Source organism: Magnolia sinica, chromosome 19 (assembly GCF_029962835.1).
Source record: "Magnolia sinica isolate HGM2019 chromosome 19, MsV1, whole genome shotgun sequence".
Lineage (NCBI taxonomy): Eukaryota > Viridiplantae > Streptophyta > Magnoliopsida > Magnoliales > Magnoliaceae > Magnolia > Magnolia sinica.
The window spans coordinates 68,235,617-68,257,392 of NC_080591.1; the positions used below are offsets into that span (position 1 = coordinate 68,235,617).

The 21,776-nt window shown below is 38.1% G+C and overlaps 1 protein-coding gene across 1 annotated transcript; it reads left to right on the top strand.

Moving 5' to 3' along the window:
- The first annotated feature begins 14,437 nt into the window (after positions 1 to 14,437).
- Positions 14,438 to 15,482, top strand: LOC131234900 (pleiotropic drug resistance protein TUR2-like). The gene is made up of 3 exons (XM_058231890.1): positions 14,438 to 14,501; positions 14,832 to 15,148; positions 15,257 to 15,482. Exons 1-3 carry the CDS (start codon positions 14,460 to 14,462, stop codon positions 15,414 to 15,416), a joined length of 519 nt encoding a protein of 172 aa, XP_058087873.1. The 5' UTR covers positions 14,438 to 14,459; the 3' UTR covers positions 15,417 to 15,482.
- Positions 15,483 to 21,776: the final 6,294 nt, after the last annotated feature.

Here is a 21,776-nt window from a genome sequence, read left to right on the forward strand (position 1 = left end):
ATTGAGTGGGGTAAACTGAAAATTGAGTGGGGCAAACATGAAATGGATGGAATGTATCACGTGAGGATCTCTGACCTCAAGTCTTATATAAGTGTGATGGAAATTGTGTGTTAAAGATCCAATCCGTTCATCAAATTGAGTCGATTGATTAACTTTTATCTACTAAAAATTAGTAAATGATTCTCGTATCTGCAGCCGTACATGTAACTTAAATATGGACCATTGGAATGGATTTTTAATGGCCTAAATGTTTTTAGAAAAATATCATATTTTTTATCACAAAAATAAAATAAAATAATTTTATTCACTTGCTTACAATATACCTTACCTAATTAACATATCAGATTTTTTTACATATATGGCACTTCATCCAAATACATCACATGTGTGCAATTTTTTAATCATCTCATTTTCTTTGGAAAGAATCATTTTCCTCTCTTCTCTCTTTATTAAATGCTCCTCTCTTGTTTAATGTTCTCTCTCCCCACTGCAAGAATGGAAATTAATAGACTCTTCAACTTAGAGAGGGCTTTGTGAGGCCCACCATGATGTATAGGTTTTATCTACACTGAGCATCCATTTTGTTCGATCATTTTAGAGCATGAACCTAAACTTGAGGCAGATCTAAGGCTTAAGTAGATCACACAATGAGGATTAAATGTCCAACGTTAAAAACTTCTTGAGAGTTGGAAGTTCTTGATTAAATTGATATTTGTGTTTTCCCTTCTTCAGGGTTGTGTGACCTTACGAACTGGTAAGATGGCAAATAAACATCATGGTCAACCCTATGAAGATTTTAACAGTGGGGTCATTGTCACGGTTGCTTTTCTTGGTGTGTTCCAATTGAGTTTTGGATTGACTGGTCTTTTAGCTCATACACTAAAATAATTTTCAGTTTGCCCCTCTCAATATCTAGTTTGCCCCGCTCAATTTCTAGTTTTTCTCGCTCAATTTCATGTTTGTCCTGCTCAATTTTTAGTTTGCCCTGCTCAATTTAGTATTTGCCCCTCTCAATTTCATGTTTGCCCCGCTTAATTTCTAGTTTGCCCTGCTCGATTTTCAGTTTGCCCCACTCAATTTCATGTTTGCCCTACTCAATTTCATGTTTGCCCCGCTCAATTTCTAGTTTGCCCTACTCAATTTCTATTTGACCATGAAATGAAGGGAATTGACCGTGAAATGCACGGAATTGACCGTGAAGTGAAGGGAATTGACTGTGAAATGCATGGAATTGACCGTGAAGTGAAGGGGAATCATCGGGATTGATCGTGAAATGCATGGAATTGATCGCTAAGTAAATGAAATGAATGAAATTGACCGTGAAGTGAATGAAATGGATTTTCAACCATCGACCATCGACCTGATGGAATCTTGAAAAATAACCAAGTTGGTTGGCTAAAGTAGCTTCTCCTACACCAAAATCATATAGGGTACGTCAAGTAACTAATTTTGGTTTAGAAGATATTCTTGTTAAATGAATAAAAAAGAAATGAAACAAAGAGAAAAGAAAATTATATGCTTATATATACATATTTATATAAATATGTATTAGAGAATATTATAGGTAAAATAAAGTTCTCCATGTAAAAAAAATAAAAATAATAAATAATAATAAAATTTAAATTTTTTTTGCATAGACTAGTACAGACCAAGTTATAGCTACGGTTATAATCCGTAGCTATAGGTATCAAGGCTCTTTCTCTATATCAAAAGTCTTTCGATGATAATGAAAAAGTTCATAACTGTCCAGCGAGTTTGCCTAAAAAATCTTGCAATTTTCGATACACTATAGCTACAGATTATAACCGTAGTAGACTGCGCAGCAGCAGCGCAGCAGTCTGTGTTGTTGTTTTTTTTAAAATTTTTTTATATATGTTGTGTTGCTTTTATGGGTCCCATCATGAGGTCTGTGTTATATCCAAACCGTCCATCTATTTAGCGAGCTCACATTAAGCTTGAGACGAAAAATAAGATTGACAAAAAATAAGATAGATCTAACTATCAAGTGGACCACACTGTAAAAGACAGTGGGGAATTGAACGTCTATCATTGAAACCCTTTTAGGGGTTACAGAAGTTTTGGATCATTATGAAATTTGTTTTCCTCTTCATCCAACTCTTTGTGACCCTGTGAATGAACTTAGACGGGGAGGATTTCTCACAAACATCACAGTGGGCCCCCAAAAGTTTTTAATGGTCGATGCTCATTCAACACTGTTTCCTGTAATGTGGTACATTTGAGATGTGGATATACCTCATTTTTGGTCTCATACCATAAAATGATCTGGAAAAATATATGGATGGCATGGATGAAAAGCATACATCATGGTGGGCCCCACAGACCACCGACCATCCGCCATTGGCTGGCGGCAGGCGGAGTACCCAATCCGTTTCCGTGAAAGGAGGGGTATTTTCGTCCTAAAATTCGGTGTCCGCACGTGGAGGTCTAAGTTGCAAAACAAGGTTTGTCTTCTTTCATAAAAACAGCTGGATAAAAGGTGGGGTCCACAGTCCTAAATTTCTCCGATCCAGATTGTCAGGCCCACCTCCAATTCAATCTGATGAGTAATGATCACATACATTGGAATGTATGGTAATTGCGATACGCTCAAGCTGCATGGAACCCGCTTTCATCCAAACCGGCCTAGACCCCAAATTCCAATCTTGTTCGAAACTCAAGTGGACCGCTAAAAAAAGAACAATGGGGTACATACATTCCAGCCACGCCCACCATAGAAACTTCCAGATCGAATAGTGGACCCTAATCAATAATTAATAGTTCCACATTTCCTTTGGATATATGGCTCTACTACGGTAAGGCTTTTCCGAGCTGTGTCACGTGTCATGTGCATATGGCCGGTGGCCACGAACATCCCAGTAATCGGATTCTTTGGGGGCCACCATGAAATGAATATTCAAAAATTGATAAATAAAACACATACAGTGGGCCCCATAGCACCAACACGGTAACACCGCCCAATCCGCTTCTGAATAAGAGGTGTTATTACTCATTTTTTCTGTATTGAACAAGTGGTAGCATAGGTTTATCTAAACGATTCATTTAATTGAGCCGATAGAGATTGTGAATGGGTTATCCAATTAAACTCACATTGACTAGAAATCATATCCATTCATAATATGTTGAACAAGAATCATTAAAATTTTCTTTATTCCATGAACGTTGTAATTTCTAATATGGACAGTTTATGGATATCTACGTTGAATGAATGGTTCAAATCTTCATACGCATGCGTTGCATGCACATAATATAAAGAGCAAGACGCGAAAATCGCATCCTGAGGCATGACAAGATGGGTATTTTGGTCATTTCAATGCATGCATTTCCACCTTCTGCATGTCACTGTTGTGTGTGCCGTAAATGGCAACCCGCTAGTTATTAATGGATCTCTAATGCCGACAAGTGGTAGCTTTCGATCGATGGAGAGACTCACTTTCAGTCATTCATCGAGCGAGTTTCCTGGAGATATTCGTTTTGGATCTGCAAAGCAGGGGAGAGGGTTTAACAGAGATGTTCGGGCCGCAGGTTTTTCTTACATTTGTGGGTTTGTGGTTTGGATTGGCTGGGGCCATGGTTCGATGATCCCAATGGTTGATGACGGCTAGTGGTTGTGATATGCTTGCTGCATCTGAAGCTCAATATCTCTTGACCAACCATCAGGGTTTGGATTTTTCTGATTTTAGTAACCAACCGTACCGTCATCCATAACCCCAACTGTTTGATCATGGAATCATAGGCCCACTTTGAAATCCAAATTGTAGACATTATGATAAACAACCTGGGATTGTGTATAGACCTGATCAACCTCCCCCACCAACATACCACTTGCTTACGAAATCAGTGCAGTAGAAAATACAAGATCCACCAAGAAGACGGTGCTAATGGAAAATCAGGTGGGCCACACTCGTTCTGTCAGAGTATCACTTGCACGTTGGCCACTGTGTGGCCCAAATGATTAGTGTACCAGATGATCCTGGCAAGGAATCCGTGGGCCCCACCATTATATGTGTTATATTCATACAATTAGGGTGGACTACACTGGAAGCAACTTATTTGATCGGCCATTAGATAAATCCATAGGAAGTAGTTTTCATCTGCAACTATGCCATTCGGCCATTGATATTTTAGGTGGACCATTTGATAATCGTTAATTTAACTTTGTACGTGAATTAAGCCCTTAGACTAGGGTCAATAAATTTGAAAAAGGTAAACTTTGGGAATCATATGGTCTAATCAGCCATCCGTTTGGTACGTGAGGTTCAATCAAATAGAATCCCCATTCCAATGCAATCGGTTAGCTATTCAATTGGACCGTCAAATCTTCGAAGATCGTCAGATACTCTCAATTAGATGTCTGAATCCCATGTTATGGTCCACTTGAACTTTGGATCTTCCTGGTATTTGGTAATAGGCCCCGATTGGAACCTAAAATGTGAATGGATAGAGTGGATTTCACTTTACATCACTATGGGTGCTGTACAAGTGTTGTGTGTGCACCAGGGATAGTGTACTAGCAGTGTACTGAACCAAACTCACGGTCAAACCGGGTCTGACCCACGTTTTCCTAAAAAAGAGAGATTCTCTCTCTCTCTTTCTTCGCTAGTTGTTCTTGCCCAGCTGCGGTTTAAAGTGAATGATCGCGGCTGTGGTGGGTGTGGCCCACCATCATGGTCCATTGTGATGATTTGAGCCGTCCATTATACTCCTGACGAGCTTCTGACCAAATCCTAGAAAAGTTTGCACGTTAAATCTTACGTGCATACGCACAACACCTGACGCAAATAGCTATGTGAGGCATTTTAATTTTTGAAAACAGAAGTCATTCCGCCTTCTCCGCAAACCGGCAATTCATTTAGACTTCCCTCTCTCTATCTCGACCCTCCAGTACAACGAATCTCAGCTGTCTATTCAAAGTTCGTGATAGGGCTTGACAGCAAAAGAGAGAAATACGAAGAGAATATTATGCGGTGCTGGCAATCTTAACTATAATCCCAACTACGCATTGAAACTTATGGAAACGTTTTCGCTCCGTGCTTGAAAGCGGAATGAATCTTTCAATTTTCGTGACTCCTGCGAAATTGGATTGCATACTGAGTTACTCAATACGGTCCTATCGTACTGAGTAAACTCAGTTGGGGCCACCGTGAATGTATGTAGTCTATCCACACCGTCCATCCATTTTTTCAAATAATTTAAGGGGTTGTAACAACCCGTACTTTCGGTACGCGGGTGCTACCGAGTAACCCTACTTAGTAAAAGTACAAACCTAGCATAAGTGAACGTTCACGTGCATTCCAGTCAAAATCCGACTGTTGAAAGCAGTTCCCATCTATATATCAGGCCATCCATCTGTTATTCTTCTAGATGAACTGTCACATCATTAGAAAGACCTATTCTTAGGATTTTAATTTCATTGATACACAAATCTAACCGACCATCAGGGTTACCATTGTAAGGCCCATCAGTCAAAAATGCAATCGGATTAGTCCAGTCCATATTCAATCCCCGTATCACACCTAAACACCCATTAAGATCCTAGGACCATTGATAGTCGAATATTAGTCTATCCAACCATCGGATCATTAAGTAAAAGATCGAGAATATGTTAAGGTGATATTCGTGCGGGATGGCCCACATAACAGTCGACCAATGAGTGTCCTAATCATCCAAACAAACCCCTAGTGCCCTTTTGGCCATTGATATTCGAACCAGGATCAATCCAACCATTGGATTTATATGGGTCAACAATTTGAAACCAATAAGACCGTAGGATTTCAAAGACCTGTAATTAACTACTAGGGATTATAAACAAATCATTTGAGGCCTGCCTACTCACATGATCCACCGTAAAATGGGACCTTAGGCTTAAAAACCTTAATTATTAAGCTACCAAAAGAAATCCGACTGTCGAATTAACTTGAATAAACAAAATAGCTCGAATTGATTAGGTATGGCCCACCTAAGTTATGGATCTACCTCATAGTCAGATTAGTGGCCCATCTTAAGCTATTTGGGCTGATGGACGTGCTAGATTGCACATAAACACCTTGGTGGACCACTAACAAGTTGTGTAGAGGCAATACATCCATTCGACTAACACTTGAAGTTTAATCTATGAGGTTGTCATGGAGATTCATGGACTGAGTACCTTTACAACCGTTGACATCGAATGAGGGGGCTATTTGACCATCAGATCAACGTGAATCCAGATACAAGACCCAAAAATAAAGATGTGGGGCCCACCCAAGCTTTGGATCTACCAAATATCTGGTCAGAGGCTCTGACTTCGCCCCCTAAGGAGCATGGATGGTGTTGATTTCACTGATCAATATGGTGGACCCCACTTTCGAAGTTGTGAGTGCATAAGAGGACGTGCACCCACAATGCACTGAGTTGAGAAGCACGGTCAAATTCCGTTGACCCGTGATTTCCCAAAAAAAGAGAGATTTCTCTCTCTTCGTCCAGGCGTCTCGCCCAGGCACGTTTAAAAGAAGCCGTCCTTGTGTCTTGAGCTGTGGCCCACCTCTGTGATTGGCTATACTAATCCAAACCGTCCATCATGTCGGGAAGCTTCGCCTGACCAAAACTCAACTGTCATGGCAGATTTTTCTGCACGTGTGGACACACAATCCTCGCTGTAAACCAGCCTTACAAACATACCATTTCTAAAAACGGAAACTATTTCCACTCCACGTTGGCAATCCGCATGAGAGGAGGGATTCTCCATCTCAGCCATCCGTGAGATGCAATCCTAGCCCTCCAAGGCTGGGTTTGTATAAGAGAAAGAGAATGAGAGAGGGAATCGGCCGTCTCCTTCCAAGTTCGAACCCACCAACCAAATGGCGTCCGAGCTCCATTCCGTCCATTCACTTAGCTCCATTACACCCCTAGAAACCCTCCTATGCTGACGGAATGAAGAAAGAAACAATGGGAGAGAACCTGTCATTAACAACTGTCTTCTTCTCCACCGAGAAACCGTCGAGTGCTGGCAGTTTTGGCTTTCGTTCGGCCTCGTCCAGGCCTCGTGGGGCATGTTTAAAAATAACAATAAGAAAGAAAGAAGAAGAAGAAGATGCAGGTCTGCGGTTGTTGCACCGCACCACCACATCCGGACTCGGTCCGAGCTAGGGATGGGTCTGGTCAAATCCAGACATCCTCTGGTCATGAGAAAGAGAGAAGAAAACCAGGAAGAAATGAGAAGAAGAAGAGAAAGAGAAGCAGAAAAGAAGAAGAAAATGGGTGAAAGGATGGGTGCACCGTTGCACCGGCTCAAACCGACCCGAACCAAGTTGCAATCGTGACTCAGATCAAAAGACCGATCAAGTGTCACTGAGTTCGGCCATGCCTGTGATGAGTCCAGCCATCTCTGGACTTTCTAGAAGCATAAAAGAAGGATAAAAGAAAGAGGAGAAGAAAATGGTGAAAGAATGGATGTGCCGCTGCACCAACTCGAACCGAGCCGAGTTCAACTCACTGGTAAGTTTGAGTTCGAGTTCAGGTTGATCCAGCTGGGTTGAGTTGGCTTGGGTCTACTCAAAACCTCACTAGAGTTCTAGCAAATGAAGAGGGTACGGAAGAGAGGAGAGAAGAAGAAGAAGAAGAAGAGAGAGACAGAGAGACAGAGAGAGAGACATCACTGAGTTGACTCGACCGAACTCTATGAGTCCAGCTATGCGAGTCAGGTCAGGGTTTGCTGGATACTGTTTTTGAAAGAAAGAAGAAAGGAAAAGGAGAAGGATGGGAGGAAGAAGGAGAAGAGAGAAGAAGAAAGAGAAAGAGAGAGGGGGTGTGCGGCTGGCCTAGCGAAACCAAGTCAACTCGGTTTGGGACCGAGTCAGCCTGCTAGCCTGTTGGTTGGGTCGAGTCTAGGGGCTGCTGGACCTCTCTAGATAGGAAGAAGAGAGAAAGAGTGGGAGGAGAAATAAAGAACGAGAAGAAGAATGGCATGTTGGTTGCGTAGTTGCCGGCTTAACTCGGCTAGAACCGGGTCAACTCGGTTGAGACTAAATCCAACTGGGTCGGGTCACGCTTGGGTTTGGTCCAGGCTTTGCTGAGGTCGACTTAAGTTGAGTCAATGAATAAGCCGTCAATTCAAATTAAGACCGAGTTGAGCTACCGAGTCGACTAAGGTAAGCCCACAATTTCTTTCCAGGTTGAATTTATTTCAATTATCATTGTTACCATTTCTATCATTATTAGGATTATGAATATTATGAATGAATACCAGTTAGTAAATTATTTATATTGATATTAGTATTACATATAAAACAAAATCACCATTATTAACTATTAGAGTTTTATTTTGTTAACCTTAAATATTATCATTGATGAGTAGAGCACGTTATTTATTTTATTACAGTAACTATTAGTGCCTCGTTAGCTAATATTAAATATATATGTTATTAATATTAATGATCGTTTTGAAATTATTAGCATTACAATCGACTATACATCATTAGCCATTATTGGATTAGTATTTTTAATTAGTAGCATTATTAATATTGTTATTACATCCATTAGAAATTGAATTTAAAAATCTAAACCTATATATAAACTCTAATGATGAAACCCTAAATCTAAATAATCTAGACCTTAGGTTGGGACTTTAACCATAAATAGTGTGTTAAGCTTGGTCCTAACCGTAAAATTTTACAATGTATGGTAGGATTTGATTCTAATGACACCCCCGTTCCCTAGCGACACTAGTGGGCGACTCGACATGTAAGGTGATGATTTCTTCCCCTTAATCTTTCCATTTCCAAATTGATTAAGTAATAGTCTTTATCAGAATCACACATGTTATCTTATAGGATGTGATCTCTTACATTAGTCATAAACTCTTAAGACATGACTTATATTTGATTTATGATTGTATGCAATAGTTATTTACATGATATCTTCCATTTAAATTTCAATTCATGATCTTTGCAATTATTATGTATCAAGTACTTCACATACATCTGGCATGCTATATCTATATGCTTTCACATGAATTGTTGTAAGTCACTTGTGAATCTCTACTCACTACACTTACTAGTGTGTAATTCCCTCTTGTGTATGTGAGCCCACACTTGGGGTGTAACAAGACTGATTGTGTAAAAATAGATCCCAGACTTGGTGGTTGCTTTGGTGCTGGATTATTGATGTGGATTTATCATTCATGGGATGCTTTCGCTTATGTGGCCTTAGGATGAATTCTTTACCGCCCTGATTTAACGTTGTCCTACCTATGCCCTTTTTACGGCACCGACTTGTTTTATCCCAAGATTTGGTATTTGCCCTCACGGCTTCGATGATTCATTCTCATACAATCATGCGATGGTATTTTCCTCTGTACTGAAATTGATTGACCACTAGTTGATGGGTTCCATTAAACATCCTAAGGTGAAAAAATCTTGTGAGTCGGGGATGGTGGTCATGGGATATTATATCCAAGCTGTCGGCCTACGCTGGGTGACGAGCCCCCCATAGTGACCATTAAGTTACTTAAATTGGTTGGTTGTACTTGGAATAATAATGGTTTGGCTAATCATGCATTCATAGCATATTGGCGATGACGGGTGACTAATTCTGGATGTTATACCACATGCCCTAGAGTTATTGGGGTATCGTATCGTTAGCTCCCAAACCATCGACCATCGACTATCGACCTACATACGAGATATGTACAATGACTTGGTCACTATGCTGTACAAGATATGCTAAACTAGTGACTAGTCTTTTGCATGGGTGCATGACGAGCCCAAGTTCGACTAGATGAGCATCCTCAAGTCGATGTGCATTCACGCATCCATGCATTTAACAAGATTGCATCACGTATTGTTTTAAATGTCTTGTTGTTTTTAACTATGCTTAGCTAAGGCGGCAGTGTGTAATCTTGAGGGGAATTCACATTAAGTTGGCCCCTCATCCATCAAATATATAACCGTATAGGTAAAGCAGGTGACCTAGATGATAGGCATGATCAAACTTGATGAGGAGCAGGGTACAATCGCCAGGGATGCTTGGCTGCATTTGCCTAAAGAAGCTGCGCGATCTTGCGGCTCCAATTTACATGCTTCTTTTTATTTCTCTTGTATAAATCATGAAATTCTTATACTTGTTATTTTGAAGACATTGGTTTGTATAAGTCATTGTGGGCAGTCTCTTGTAAATTCTAAATATAAATGCAAACTTTCCCTTATGTTGCTTTGTCCATTCCACGTTAATCTGCTAACTTTGATAAAAGAAAAAATATATATATTGGAATTTGTCTCTTTATAGGTTAACACTCAGGTTTTTAGGAAACAAGTCATATACTCGGGTCCTGAAAATATGGAGCATTATAGGGGTTGAACCCCAAAATTGAAGCATATCCAAAGATCAAGCGGATCATACCACAGGAAAGAGTGGGAATAATGATTTCCATCGTTGAAACCTTACTAAGCCCCATTGTGATGTTTATTTGTCATCCAACCTGTTCATAAGATCACACAGACATGGATGAATGGAAAACATAAAAATAAGCTTGATCCAAAACTTATGTGGCCCATAAGAAATTTTCAACGGTAGATGTTCAATTCACATTGTTTCCTGTTGTGTGGTCCATTTTAGTGTTTTATATGATTCATTTTTGGGCTAGAGCCCTAAAATTATTAGATAAAATGGATGGATGGATTTGATCAAATACATAAATCTTGGTTAACCTACTAGAGTTTACTCAGTATGCAATCCACTTCCGACTCTTGCAAGCGAGGATGTCGGCGAGATATCGTAGCGGCGCGAGTTGTTTCGGTCGCGAATAAAGTATCATGATCAGCGACTCATCTCTCACCATAAGCTGGAACCCGCAAGCCTCCTGAGCACAATCCAAACATCTAAAAGCTTTGTGTTATAAGTTCTGAAACCATTTCAGTTAATGTACTAGAATTGGGATGTTATTGGAGCATGCATTTCTAACATTCTACAAGGGTACCTGTAACTCCGACTCTATCATGGCCGGAAGGTGAGGATTTCCTGATTATTTACAGCCTGTTCTTTTGTGAAATTAGTGAGTGGACTGTGCCGATTCTTCTGGTCCACTCATTAGGTGAGCCCGCTGCAATCCATTCATTATTCAGACCACACATTTTTGGTTATCATGCTTGGTGGAAAGGTCAAGTTATCATGCTTGGTTATCCAAGCACATGGCTGAAATGGGAACAAATTCTTTAACTCAAATGGGAAGCATGCACCCAGTTCTAAGTGAGTACCTCATCCATTATGGCGAAAGCCGGAGCCTTGTTGTACATTGTTGTAAGATTAAAATCGCGGAGGGGCTTATCCTCAAATTTGTAGCTCTTTCTAATAATTTTTTTTTTAAAATTCTTAATTGAGTTCATCTAATCTCACACGACCATGCCTGCACAATGAGAGGTTGAAAAGCTTTAGCTCTTAATTGAGTTCATCTTTTTGCAGCTAGCCATAATTCCTTGCAAGCTTGCTGGTGATATTGTGACCTGGAACTGAAGTTAAAGCTCTTCAGTTTAATGTTTGGGAGCCTTCATTTAGTTTTTCAGAGTTTTTCCACCGTCTTGAGTGAGTTGTGATTAAATCAAGTTTTTATGCAGATTAGTCCCAATGAAATCTGAAACCAAGTAGCTCTTCAAGGTTTCTATTTATTTACTTTTTTCTTTAGCTTTGAGTGCTTCAAAGGGAGTAAGTTTTACATGGTAAGACAATCAGGATTGAATTCTGAATCACTTATACACACGACACTATCTCTATCAGCTCTAATAATAAGCCGAAGATGGCTTTTAAAGCTTTTAAACTATGCTTTCTATACTTCCCCACCCTTTATACTTTGAGTAATGTAGTGGTTATATTTCCAAATAATAGAAATGGGTTTATCTATTAAGAAAAAGATGTGCAAACCACCACTAACAAACAAGGTTGAATCTACTCATCTTGGGTAAAACCATGTCCTATAAATGGCAAAAAGCAACGTGGGGTTGAATCAGTCTGTCGCATGTATGCTCTCCCTTGACATGTGATTCATTTTTAGTGACTGTCTTTTTCTTTTTTCTTTTTTCTTTAAAAAAAAAAAAACATAAAGTAACTGATGTTTTTCACTGATGTCATATCATAAATTTAGTATTGTTTAGTAGTTTTGACTAGATCAGTTCATGTGCATGCATGTGCATCATATCAAGAGAATATCCTACTAAAGATTGGAAGAGTCAGTATTGCGGGGAGTTCTAGCATACTTCTTTCTTATTGAATGCACGACATTACGGTTTGATATCAAGGATAACCGAAGTCAGCTGATATGAGTGCCAAACACCCAGCATACACTAAAATGTTCCCTGAAATATACTGTCACTGTTGGCCTGGCTTCTTTCAATACCAGATTTATTGTTTAAGTACCTAGAATTCTCTCACCTATTATTTTGTAAGAAAGGTTCAGTGGTGTTTCTGCAATAGTTACAACTGACATGGCATTCATTCTTATTTAGCACCCCTGACCCTAATTACTTTGCTTAGGATGTGTTTCAGATAGATTATTAAGTGTTCTGTCAGAGTTTCATTTCATTTGATATACAGTTTGTTCTATGTTTTTTACAAGAGTGGCTTGCCCAGAAGAAAATATTGATATTCTAAATTGGTTTTTGAATGTCAGACATTGCGTTGGAGACAAAGTGAATGTTCTTTTCTAGCTTCTGTTTTTTGGTGATGCTTCGGAAGAATTGTTGAAGTTTTCAGCTTCCGACTGCTTTATTTCCATTGGAATTTCAAACTTTGTTCATTAATATGGGAATTCAACTGAGTCGACTTAGTGAGTTCTGGATTTATGCTCATGACAATCTTATTTATAGTAGCTTTTGAAAGATGGGAAACAAATTTTGTAGTACCAGTTCTGACATCTTGGTAAATTCCAATCAGTTCAAGGATCCCAAATAAACTAAGATTCTAAAGTAGCTTAGCAGTTTACCCATTACAAATCGAAAACACTTTTTTTTATGGAATTAACACTTATATATGAAAAGGAATTGTTTAATTTCTGTTAAAATTAACGAAGAATGAACAACAATATTAAAATTTCTCTTCCTTCTCATGTTCTGGTCACTTAACCAAGGGCTTTACTTGTACAAACTGAAACTGAAACCGTACTGTACAAACATTCTGCCTGGACATATAATATTTCATTGAAAAACGACCTGCTGGTGAAGAAATGCAACACCTGCAAAAAGAAAGCATAGCACTCGTTCAGCAGGCCACATGATATGCTATTTCAGTTATTTTCTTTTCTAATTTTTTGGATCTTACATAACACGTCATTGAAACACTACATGCTGCTGAAATACAACACTGGCAAAAAGAAAGCGTAACACTCATTCAGCCACATGAGATGCTATTTCAGTTAATTTCTTTAAAAAAAATTGGACTTGATGACTTATGGTCCAACTGAAATTATCGGTGTTGATAGAGTGGAATGTTAGAACAATATTCATGTAGCCAACCCCAATTAACTGGGTTAAGGCTAAGAAGAAGTAGACAATGATGATCTTGTATTTCTATCTTTTTGTGTGTGTGTGTGTTTATTTCTGGTGCATACAGGAATCGTGCACCCATAGATCTGTAAAATGAAATTTTCTGGTGGAATCATGATATTGTCAAATATGCAGCGCAGCCCAGTTTTCCTCTCTCATCTAGTGTGATCTCACAGCGTGCTCGATTATCAGGTGAGAGTGGATTTGACTGGGGAGCAAGACCCAAGAGGCATTTGATGACGTTTTGACAAACTTGGCTCATATGGCACCACCAGTTCCAGGATTTCGTAGAACAAAAGGAGGTAAGATGTGAACATCAATATTGTGATCTTACGTTGATTTCTCTGTCACTCAAAATCTTGTCCTTTCATCACACACATCCCTGCATGTGTTTCTGTACAGTTACTGCATGCTAGTTAGATAAAATCTGACTCCCTGCTTTTCTTTGGCATGTATATTGGGATTTTACAGGAAAAACACCCAATGTAAGTGGCTGTCCCTCTTCATATCTATGAAATAATGCGTCTCATTTATATATTAAAAAATCAGACTACATTCATTTTCGATTCTGTTATTTGAAGTAGCAAATTGTGATTATTCTTGTAGCTTGATTTATGTCTTGCCACTGAAGACTTTTATCTCTGTATGCAATATTTCAATATTACACGCCTGAACTGAAAAGAACAAGATGACTTCTTGATTTAAGAAAAAGCATTCCTTTCTCCAGATTGATTTTTGGGAAAACATGTAGAAGGTCGTACCAGCCTGATGGATGATTGGATCTTATCCCTATGTTCCATGTCATTACCACATTTATTATGAGGAATATTAGTGGCCTGAGGATATGCATTTTTGGGATCTCAGATAGCGATAGTTACTAATTGGAATCATTCTAGGTCCCAAAGAGCTAATATTGGCAGGGAATGGCTGCTTATGAAGAGAAACTCCTTTGTTTACATCTTCAAAATGGTCCAAGTGAGTAACTAAGCACACCCCAATTAGAAATATGATATCTGCTCAATCATTCCAATATGGCACATGTCCCAGGTCATGGGACCCTGTGGATATGTCATGACCCAAAAAATCAGGCCAGTCTGGTGGTCAGGTGGTCACTTGTGTATGAAAAATGGATGACTGAAAAAATGAGAAATGGTCATCATTCATGTTGAAGATCTGGACCAGCAAACAAATGGCCTAGATCTTGCACACCTTGCCATGATGCCACATCGACGAAGGCTTCACCATAATGGACCTCTTGAACACCCGACTTACATACTATATCCTCTATTTTCCATCTGATTGCAGTTGATCGTTGTTGCATTGATCGCAATGACCGTCTTCCTTCTTACTAAGATGTCCCACAACGATCTTCCCGATGGAAACATTTTCATGAGTGCTCTATTTTTTGCACTAGTCACTCTCATGTTTAATGGGTTAGCGGAACTTTCAATGACCATCGCTAAGCTTCCCGTTTTCTGCAAGCAAAGAGACCTCCTCTTCTATCCTCCATGGGCATACGCTCTGCCATCGTGGATTCTCAAGATTCCGATAACGTTTGCAGAAGTTGCTGTATGGATTGCCTTGACTTATTACGTCATTGGCTTCGATCCGAATGTTGGAAGGTGAGACGTTGAGATAATGTAACAACGTATTCCAAGGCCATGTTCAATTGGCTGTCTTTCATTTGCACCTGAAAATAACTGTAAAATCATTTTCTGTTTGTGTTGTAGGATGTTTAAACAATATCTGCTACTCGTGTTGATTAGCCAGATGGCATCTACATTGTTCCAGTTGATTGCTTCATTGGCTCGGGACATGATCATTGCCAATACGTTCGGGGCCTTGGCGCAACTCGTAATCATGTTGCTTGGAGGATTCATTCTAGCATGAAGTATGGTGTACTTGATCACTGTTAATTGCAATTGAATGCCAAGCTTTCATTTTCGGATTAAGAGTTCAGAGGGGTTTATTGACTAACCAAACCTTATGTTTTGGCTGCAGTTGATGTGAACAAATGGTGGAAATGGGGATACTGGGCCTCGCCCCTGATGTATGCGCAGAATGCGATTGCAGTGAATGAGTTCTTTGGAAATAGCTGGAATCATGTAAGGATTTTGTTGATTGAACTAGAAAAAGATAGCGACTAAGTCGGAAAATCAACATTATTCCTAATCACCATGAACAGGCTTCACGTTGCAGTGGAGGTCCTTTTGGTGCTCATTTCATGGCACCTGTGCAATGCCTTACTCTTCATAATGAGGAAGTAGTCCTCAATTGAAAAAAATCTGCAAAAGATATAAAGAAATAAAATTGATCGGATGGTTAAGATCATCCAATCAGGCGTGATTTTTGCACCGATAGTTGCTCCAATTGGTATGATCAAGTGAACTGTCCCACTATTATTATATACGTACTCATATATTTTTATTGGGGATTTCTATGCTTTTATTGGGAAATCATATGCTGTTATATCTTTATGCATAATGAATTATGTAAATTATGGCTCTTGATCAGAGAAAAATGTTTTAGAAGTCTTTTCCCTTGATCGAGAAAAAGATAATAATGAACTTCAAAACATGGGTGATGACAGCCATGTTTTGGACTTGTTGAATGCTACTTTTTGATTATTTTTTTTTTCCTTGTGTGCAGAATTTTAATCAATTGTGCCTAAATTTAGGCCTACAAACTAGCACTTCAGCCTTTTGACGCCACTCATGCTGGGAGTACCATATAAAGGATTTTTTTCTTTTTTTTAATTATTTAAGACCATTTTCAATTTATTGTAATAAATATTATATATATACATATTGTGAAGTAATATAGATTTTGTTTAATGTTTAGTTTAAATTGTATTGCAACATTTTTTATGTTTCAAATATTAAAAAAATACAAGTTTCAATTGAATTATATATAATAAAAAAAATTAATGGCCTGCGCTGGGGCCTCTCAAATATGTACAAAGACTTTTAGCGGCGCTTGTATAGACCTTTATCGGCGCTTTTCCGTGCTTAAAAGTGTCCCAACCTTCCTTTTACCGGCGCTTCTGTCAGAAATACCAGCGTCCAGCAAAAGTGCCGGTGAAACTAGAAAACACCAACAAAGACTACACAGTTACCGGCGCTCGGACAAGCGCCGGCAAAATGTTTCTTCTACCGGCACTTGTGTAGCGCTGCTAAATGTCTATACCAACCTTTTTGGGGGCTTTTCTGGCGGTTCTGGCCCCCGGTAAAGGTCCATTGTCTTGTATAATAACTTGGGTCTAATATGCAATATTTGACCTTCAACATTATCCTAAGATATGCATGATTAGCCAATTGATACTTAGTTCTAGTTCATATAGCAGTTTGGTGAAGATAGAATACCGTCATTATATCACGAGTCATTATTCGGATCATCTTGTTCATTGCGGCATGTGGTGGCTCCTCATCATTGTTCCTTGATCCAAATTAAGGCATCAATAAGGTACAGATCATCACCCAATATCGAGTATGAACCATCAATTTAGAGGTGCAGGCTTGTCATTTAAAACTAAATCAATACAAAGGAAAGGGTTCGTCACCCAATTTCATTCACGCCTGGTCGTTCGAACAGTACTCTGGCACATAATCATCGACCGGGTAATTTGATGGGGGTCATTTGAACAATATACTATCACCTCTATAGTGCTCAATGGTCATTATGGGGAGGCTCGTCATGCCCAGCGTATGCCGAGAACTCGAACATAGTGTCTCATACCACCATGCTTGGCTCATGAGTCTTTGGGGATCATAATGCACTAATGTTTATGAGTAGACTAAATCAATGATAATGTCAGTATCCAAGATTCTATTGAATGTTATACAATCACCAAACACAAAAATGATCAAGTTTGCATTAGACTGATGCGATCGACTACGGAGGATCCTGAGCAAACCGACATTGGGTGCAAAGCATCACGTGTAGCTCCAACTACTATCGATCATCTGTGTTCAACTTCGGTAGGTCTTATAAGCCTGGGATAGTCTCCCTAAAGTGGGTTATCCTCATATTTAGATGATTTTTGAAGCTCGATCCACCGCAATAACAAAATTCAATCATATTATCATTTTTAAGCATTCAACATCAAAATTTTTTAAATTATTCTAAAATTTCAAATAGAAGCTTGAGGGTAGATCTTCACCTTAGAGTCGAAATCCTAGACCGAATGTAGCCCTAGCGTCGAGAATTTGGGGAAAACACTCCAAACCCTAATTCATCGATAATTCCATCATTAGTAATGTGAATTTTAATATAATTGGGTTTTAATTAAAGGTTAAGGGGTTTACCTAACTTAGTTCAAGCAAATCCCAACTCAGTTCGACGAGTCAGGGCCCGGGATTGGCGAACTACGGCATCCACATGGGGCCATGCCCAAATGTGGCTCTCACAATAGCATGAGTCACTTTGAATCAATTTCCAAGACCCTAGGTCCTAGCATTATCAAACCCCAGTGTTAGGATTTTCGAGAAATGACATAAATGAAAGAGAGTTTCCAATCCTAATTTCTAAAAAGATTAGAAAATTAAAGGAAGAGAGGTAAAGACAACTAAGAAACATTTAACTTAGAAAGGGATGAAGAATTTATCCCAAACTCATCTGATTTTAACTGTGAAAAGTATAAAACCGAGCGCAAATGAGAGATCTTATAATATCCAGCGTGTACAGTGATTGGACGACGAGATCTAGAACCAGGCTCCACCATTTCCTCCTCTCTCTTCCTCTCTTCCTCTTCCTCTCCTTTCTTACAATAAAAATTCGTATGGAAGTGAGAGGGTGAAAATGGGGTGTTATTTATAGTGCCAGAATGTGCACAAATAGCCCCGGTGAATATGTTTCCAATAAACTTGTTGTGGGGGAGGTTGTTTTCGATTTATAAGGTCCTTTCGGGGGCCCATTGACTCATTTGTATCAGGGGAAATGTGCCCCACTATAGGATATATGTTTGGACACAACCGGGTCGCAATCGGACGATCTAATTAGCTATGGGGACCCCATTGTGATGGACGGTCATCGACGATCAATCGGGGCCACGGCTATACGAATATGTGTGAGGAAATATCATTAAATTACATATCAAGTTTGGTTGAAACCTAATGATCAGAAAGTCACAACTTTGCAAAAGAGCAGAGAGCCCAATTCACTTAAATTTTAGGTTTCTGCCTAGGGTATTTGCATATCCCATACATCCGGCCTTCGGCCCAAGTCAAGCGATTCTAGACACTATCCCGGATCAACATCCGCGATGGACGTCAAGCACGGTAAGACGATCGTTATTTTGTAGTTTCGAGTCTAGAGGGCACTAACATGCGATCCCTATCTAATCTTTGAATCTGGGCATTTTCAGGATGAATTTGGCAGCGAGATTTATCATGATGATTGAGGTTTGGATTAGCTAAATTCATGGTATGGTCTACTTACAATAAATGAAAATGGTAACTCAGTTTTAATCACCCTAATCCAGGATAAAAATTCAATTATATTCGAAGTTATCCGAATTAGTAAAATATATTAAAAATAGAAAATATTAATTTAATTAAATAAGTTGATTCCTAGTATTATTAGAAGCAATTCCTAAGAAGACATTGAATATAAAAATTCTAAGATGAAAAAGATACGCACGGTTCATCGACAACGTGTAGTTGCAGAAATTTTTAGTTTCAATAGGTCTATTTCATATAATAATTTTAGTACTTTTAATTATAAAATTATTATTTTTAATTAGTTCATCATCAAGTTTAATTTATCTCTACCAAAATTCGTTCATTTTGAGTTATAAAAAAAAAATTCTAAAAATTCTAAGAGTATCAGCTGCCTGAAACTAATGATTTTGGTACAGTTTCCACAAAGTCTTAAAATTAGCCTCCTTTAGATTTTTTTTTTTCATGAAACTAGACTCATTAAGCTTCAATCTGGGTTTTGAATCACCTTAATCGGAATTGTAGAAAAATAGATATGAATTTTTGAAGTCAATGCACTGAAACTGTCAAAATTCGAACGTGCAGAATATTGATTAACAGAGTTTCTCGGTGCAACCGAACCCTGCTGTCCAAATTTGCTCGGTTACTCACTTAGTGCAACTGAGCAATGGTGCCCTAGTTTGCTCGGTGCAATTGAACCTTATTGTCCATATTATTTAAAATTCTCAAATTTCACTTAGCTGGGCAGTTTTTGTGGATACAAGGTCAATTCTTTTAGTCCCAAATATGGGTAAATATACACACAGACATGCACTCAAGTCGATAAATCAAAGGTACTGCCCGAGAACATCCAATTCCCAGCTGGCAAAAATCCAGGGCGTTACACATCTTTTAAGATTCAGTACTTTAATTAATGTTTTAAATTTTAAACAAAGAATTTTCATTATTTGTACAATTTATATAGTTATAAAAATTTTATATTTGGGTTGGATACAATCTCATGAGCTGTTATGCTCACCCCCACATTAATAGTGTTTCAATATTAGGAGATTAGTCAGGGGCGAAGCAAAGCGATGATCTAATCGTCCGTCTGGTCGTAACAATTTTTTTTTAATTTGTGTTAGAAAAAAATGTATAGTGAAAAAATTAAAAATAAGTCCAAACATTGTATTTGAAGAATATTTGATTTATTGTAATGTAGTTTTTATTAGATTTGTGATTGAGAATGTTTAAAAAAAAAAAAATTATTCACTACATGGGATTCGGAGTCAGCTCTGGCCAAGTCAGGCATCGAATTTCGAGGAGTGACAAATAATAATAATAATAATAATAATAATAATAATAATAATAATTAAAGATAACAATCATTTAACATTATCAAGATATGGTATTAGTTAGTGCATATTGATGGCAAATGGATGATTGATGAGTTTTAGAAAAAAGAAATCTTATTTATTTATATTTATATATTTTCAATTTTTTAGAAAATCATTTTTAAAAAAAACTTACAATTTACAATACAATTTTCCTTGTGACAAGATTCAACCCTACTATGATTTGTGATACAATAATGATTTTGGCAATATTGAGTTGTGTGCTAATTAGGATAGATGGATGGGTGGAAAAGACATGACCATTTGTCACAAGAAATGTACTTATGTTGCTTACACCACAAGTGGACATGATCTTTTTCCTTTATGTTTGGTGCCTTATGTTCAGTGGTTCAAATTATAATTAAATGCAAATGTTTAACACGTTCATTTAGAATAAGATGGATGGGTGGAAAAGACATGGCCATTTGTCACATGAAATGTACTTATGTTGCTTACACCACAAGTGGACATGATCTTTTTCCTTTATGTTTGGTGCCTTCTGATGAGTGGTTCAAATTATAATTAAATGCAAACGTTTGACACATTCATTTAAATACTCGTGGAGAGATGAAGTTTTTGAGAAACATCGAAAGAAGAGTACTGGAGAAGGCATTGTGAAAGGAGTTATTTGATGTGTAAGTTGGCGCCATATGATGCTTCATATATACACATTTTAACTTTTTAAATGTGGTATATAATAGTTTGTTAGTTGAATGGGTAGAGACGATGTAGTGGGTATGCATTATCTTGTGTTCAATTCCCGATACATACAAGAACCATTTCAATGCAAAACTCAGGAGGGACACACTACAGGGAATAGAGGGTTTGGAGAGTTTAAAGAAAGCATTAGAGAGAAAATCTTATGTGTTTATCCCAAGTTCGTCGAATTCTAATCATGCATACATAACACTTAGCACCAATCAACCATGCATATATAAATCTTCACGACTATTCAAATAACATAAATCTCAAACATCATTTATTTGTTATAACATATTAATATAAATATATTTATTCCAGGCTCACAATGTCTCAATCAAATAAATCTAAATAATTACTTAAAATCACATAATCAATACCAATATAGGTTTTTACACTAATTAAATTATCCTAACAAATAAATCAGATATTTAGGAATGGTCTAATGCTGTTAATTCATCTTCAAACAAGTGTGGACACATTTCACATGGGTCATGTTCAGGTTCAATAACCATTTCCGGTTCCTGCACCACATTATCTGCTAACGGCTCATCTGTATAATTTTTTAATCAATAAAAATGTAAGCTGGTCAGGCTTAGTGAAATAACCTGGATCATAAACATTGTAATAAAAATAGTACAAAGCATTGAATGTAAAAAAATAAAAAATAAAAAAATGTATGCATATGATGTATGAATACGCCAGATTGGGTGATCGTCCATCTGTTTATGTTGGAGATCCCA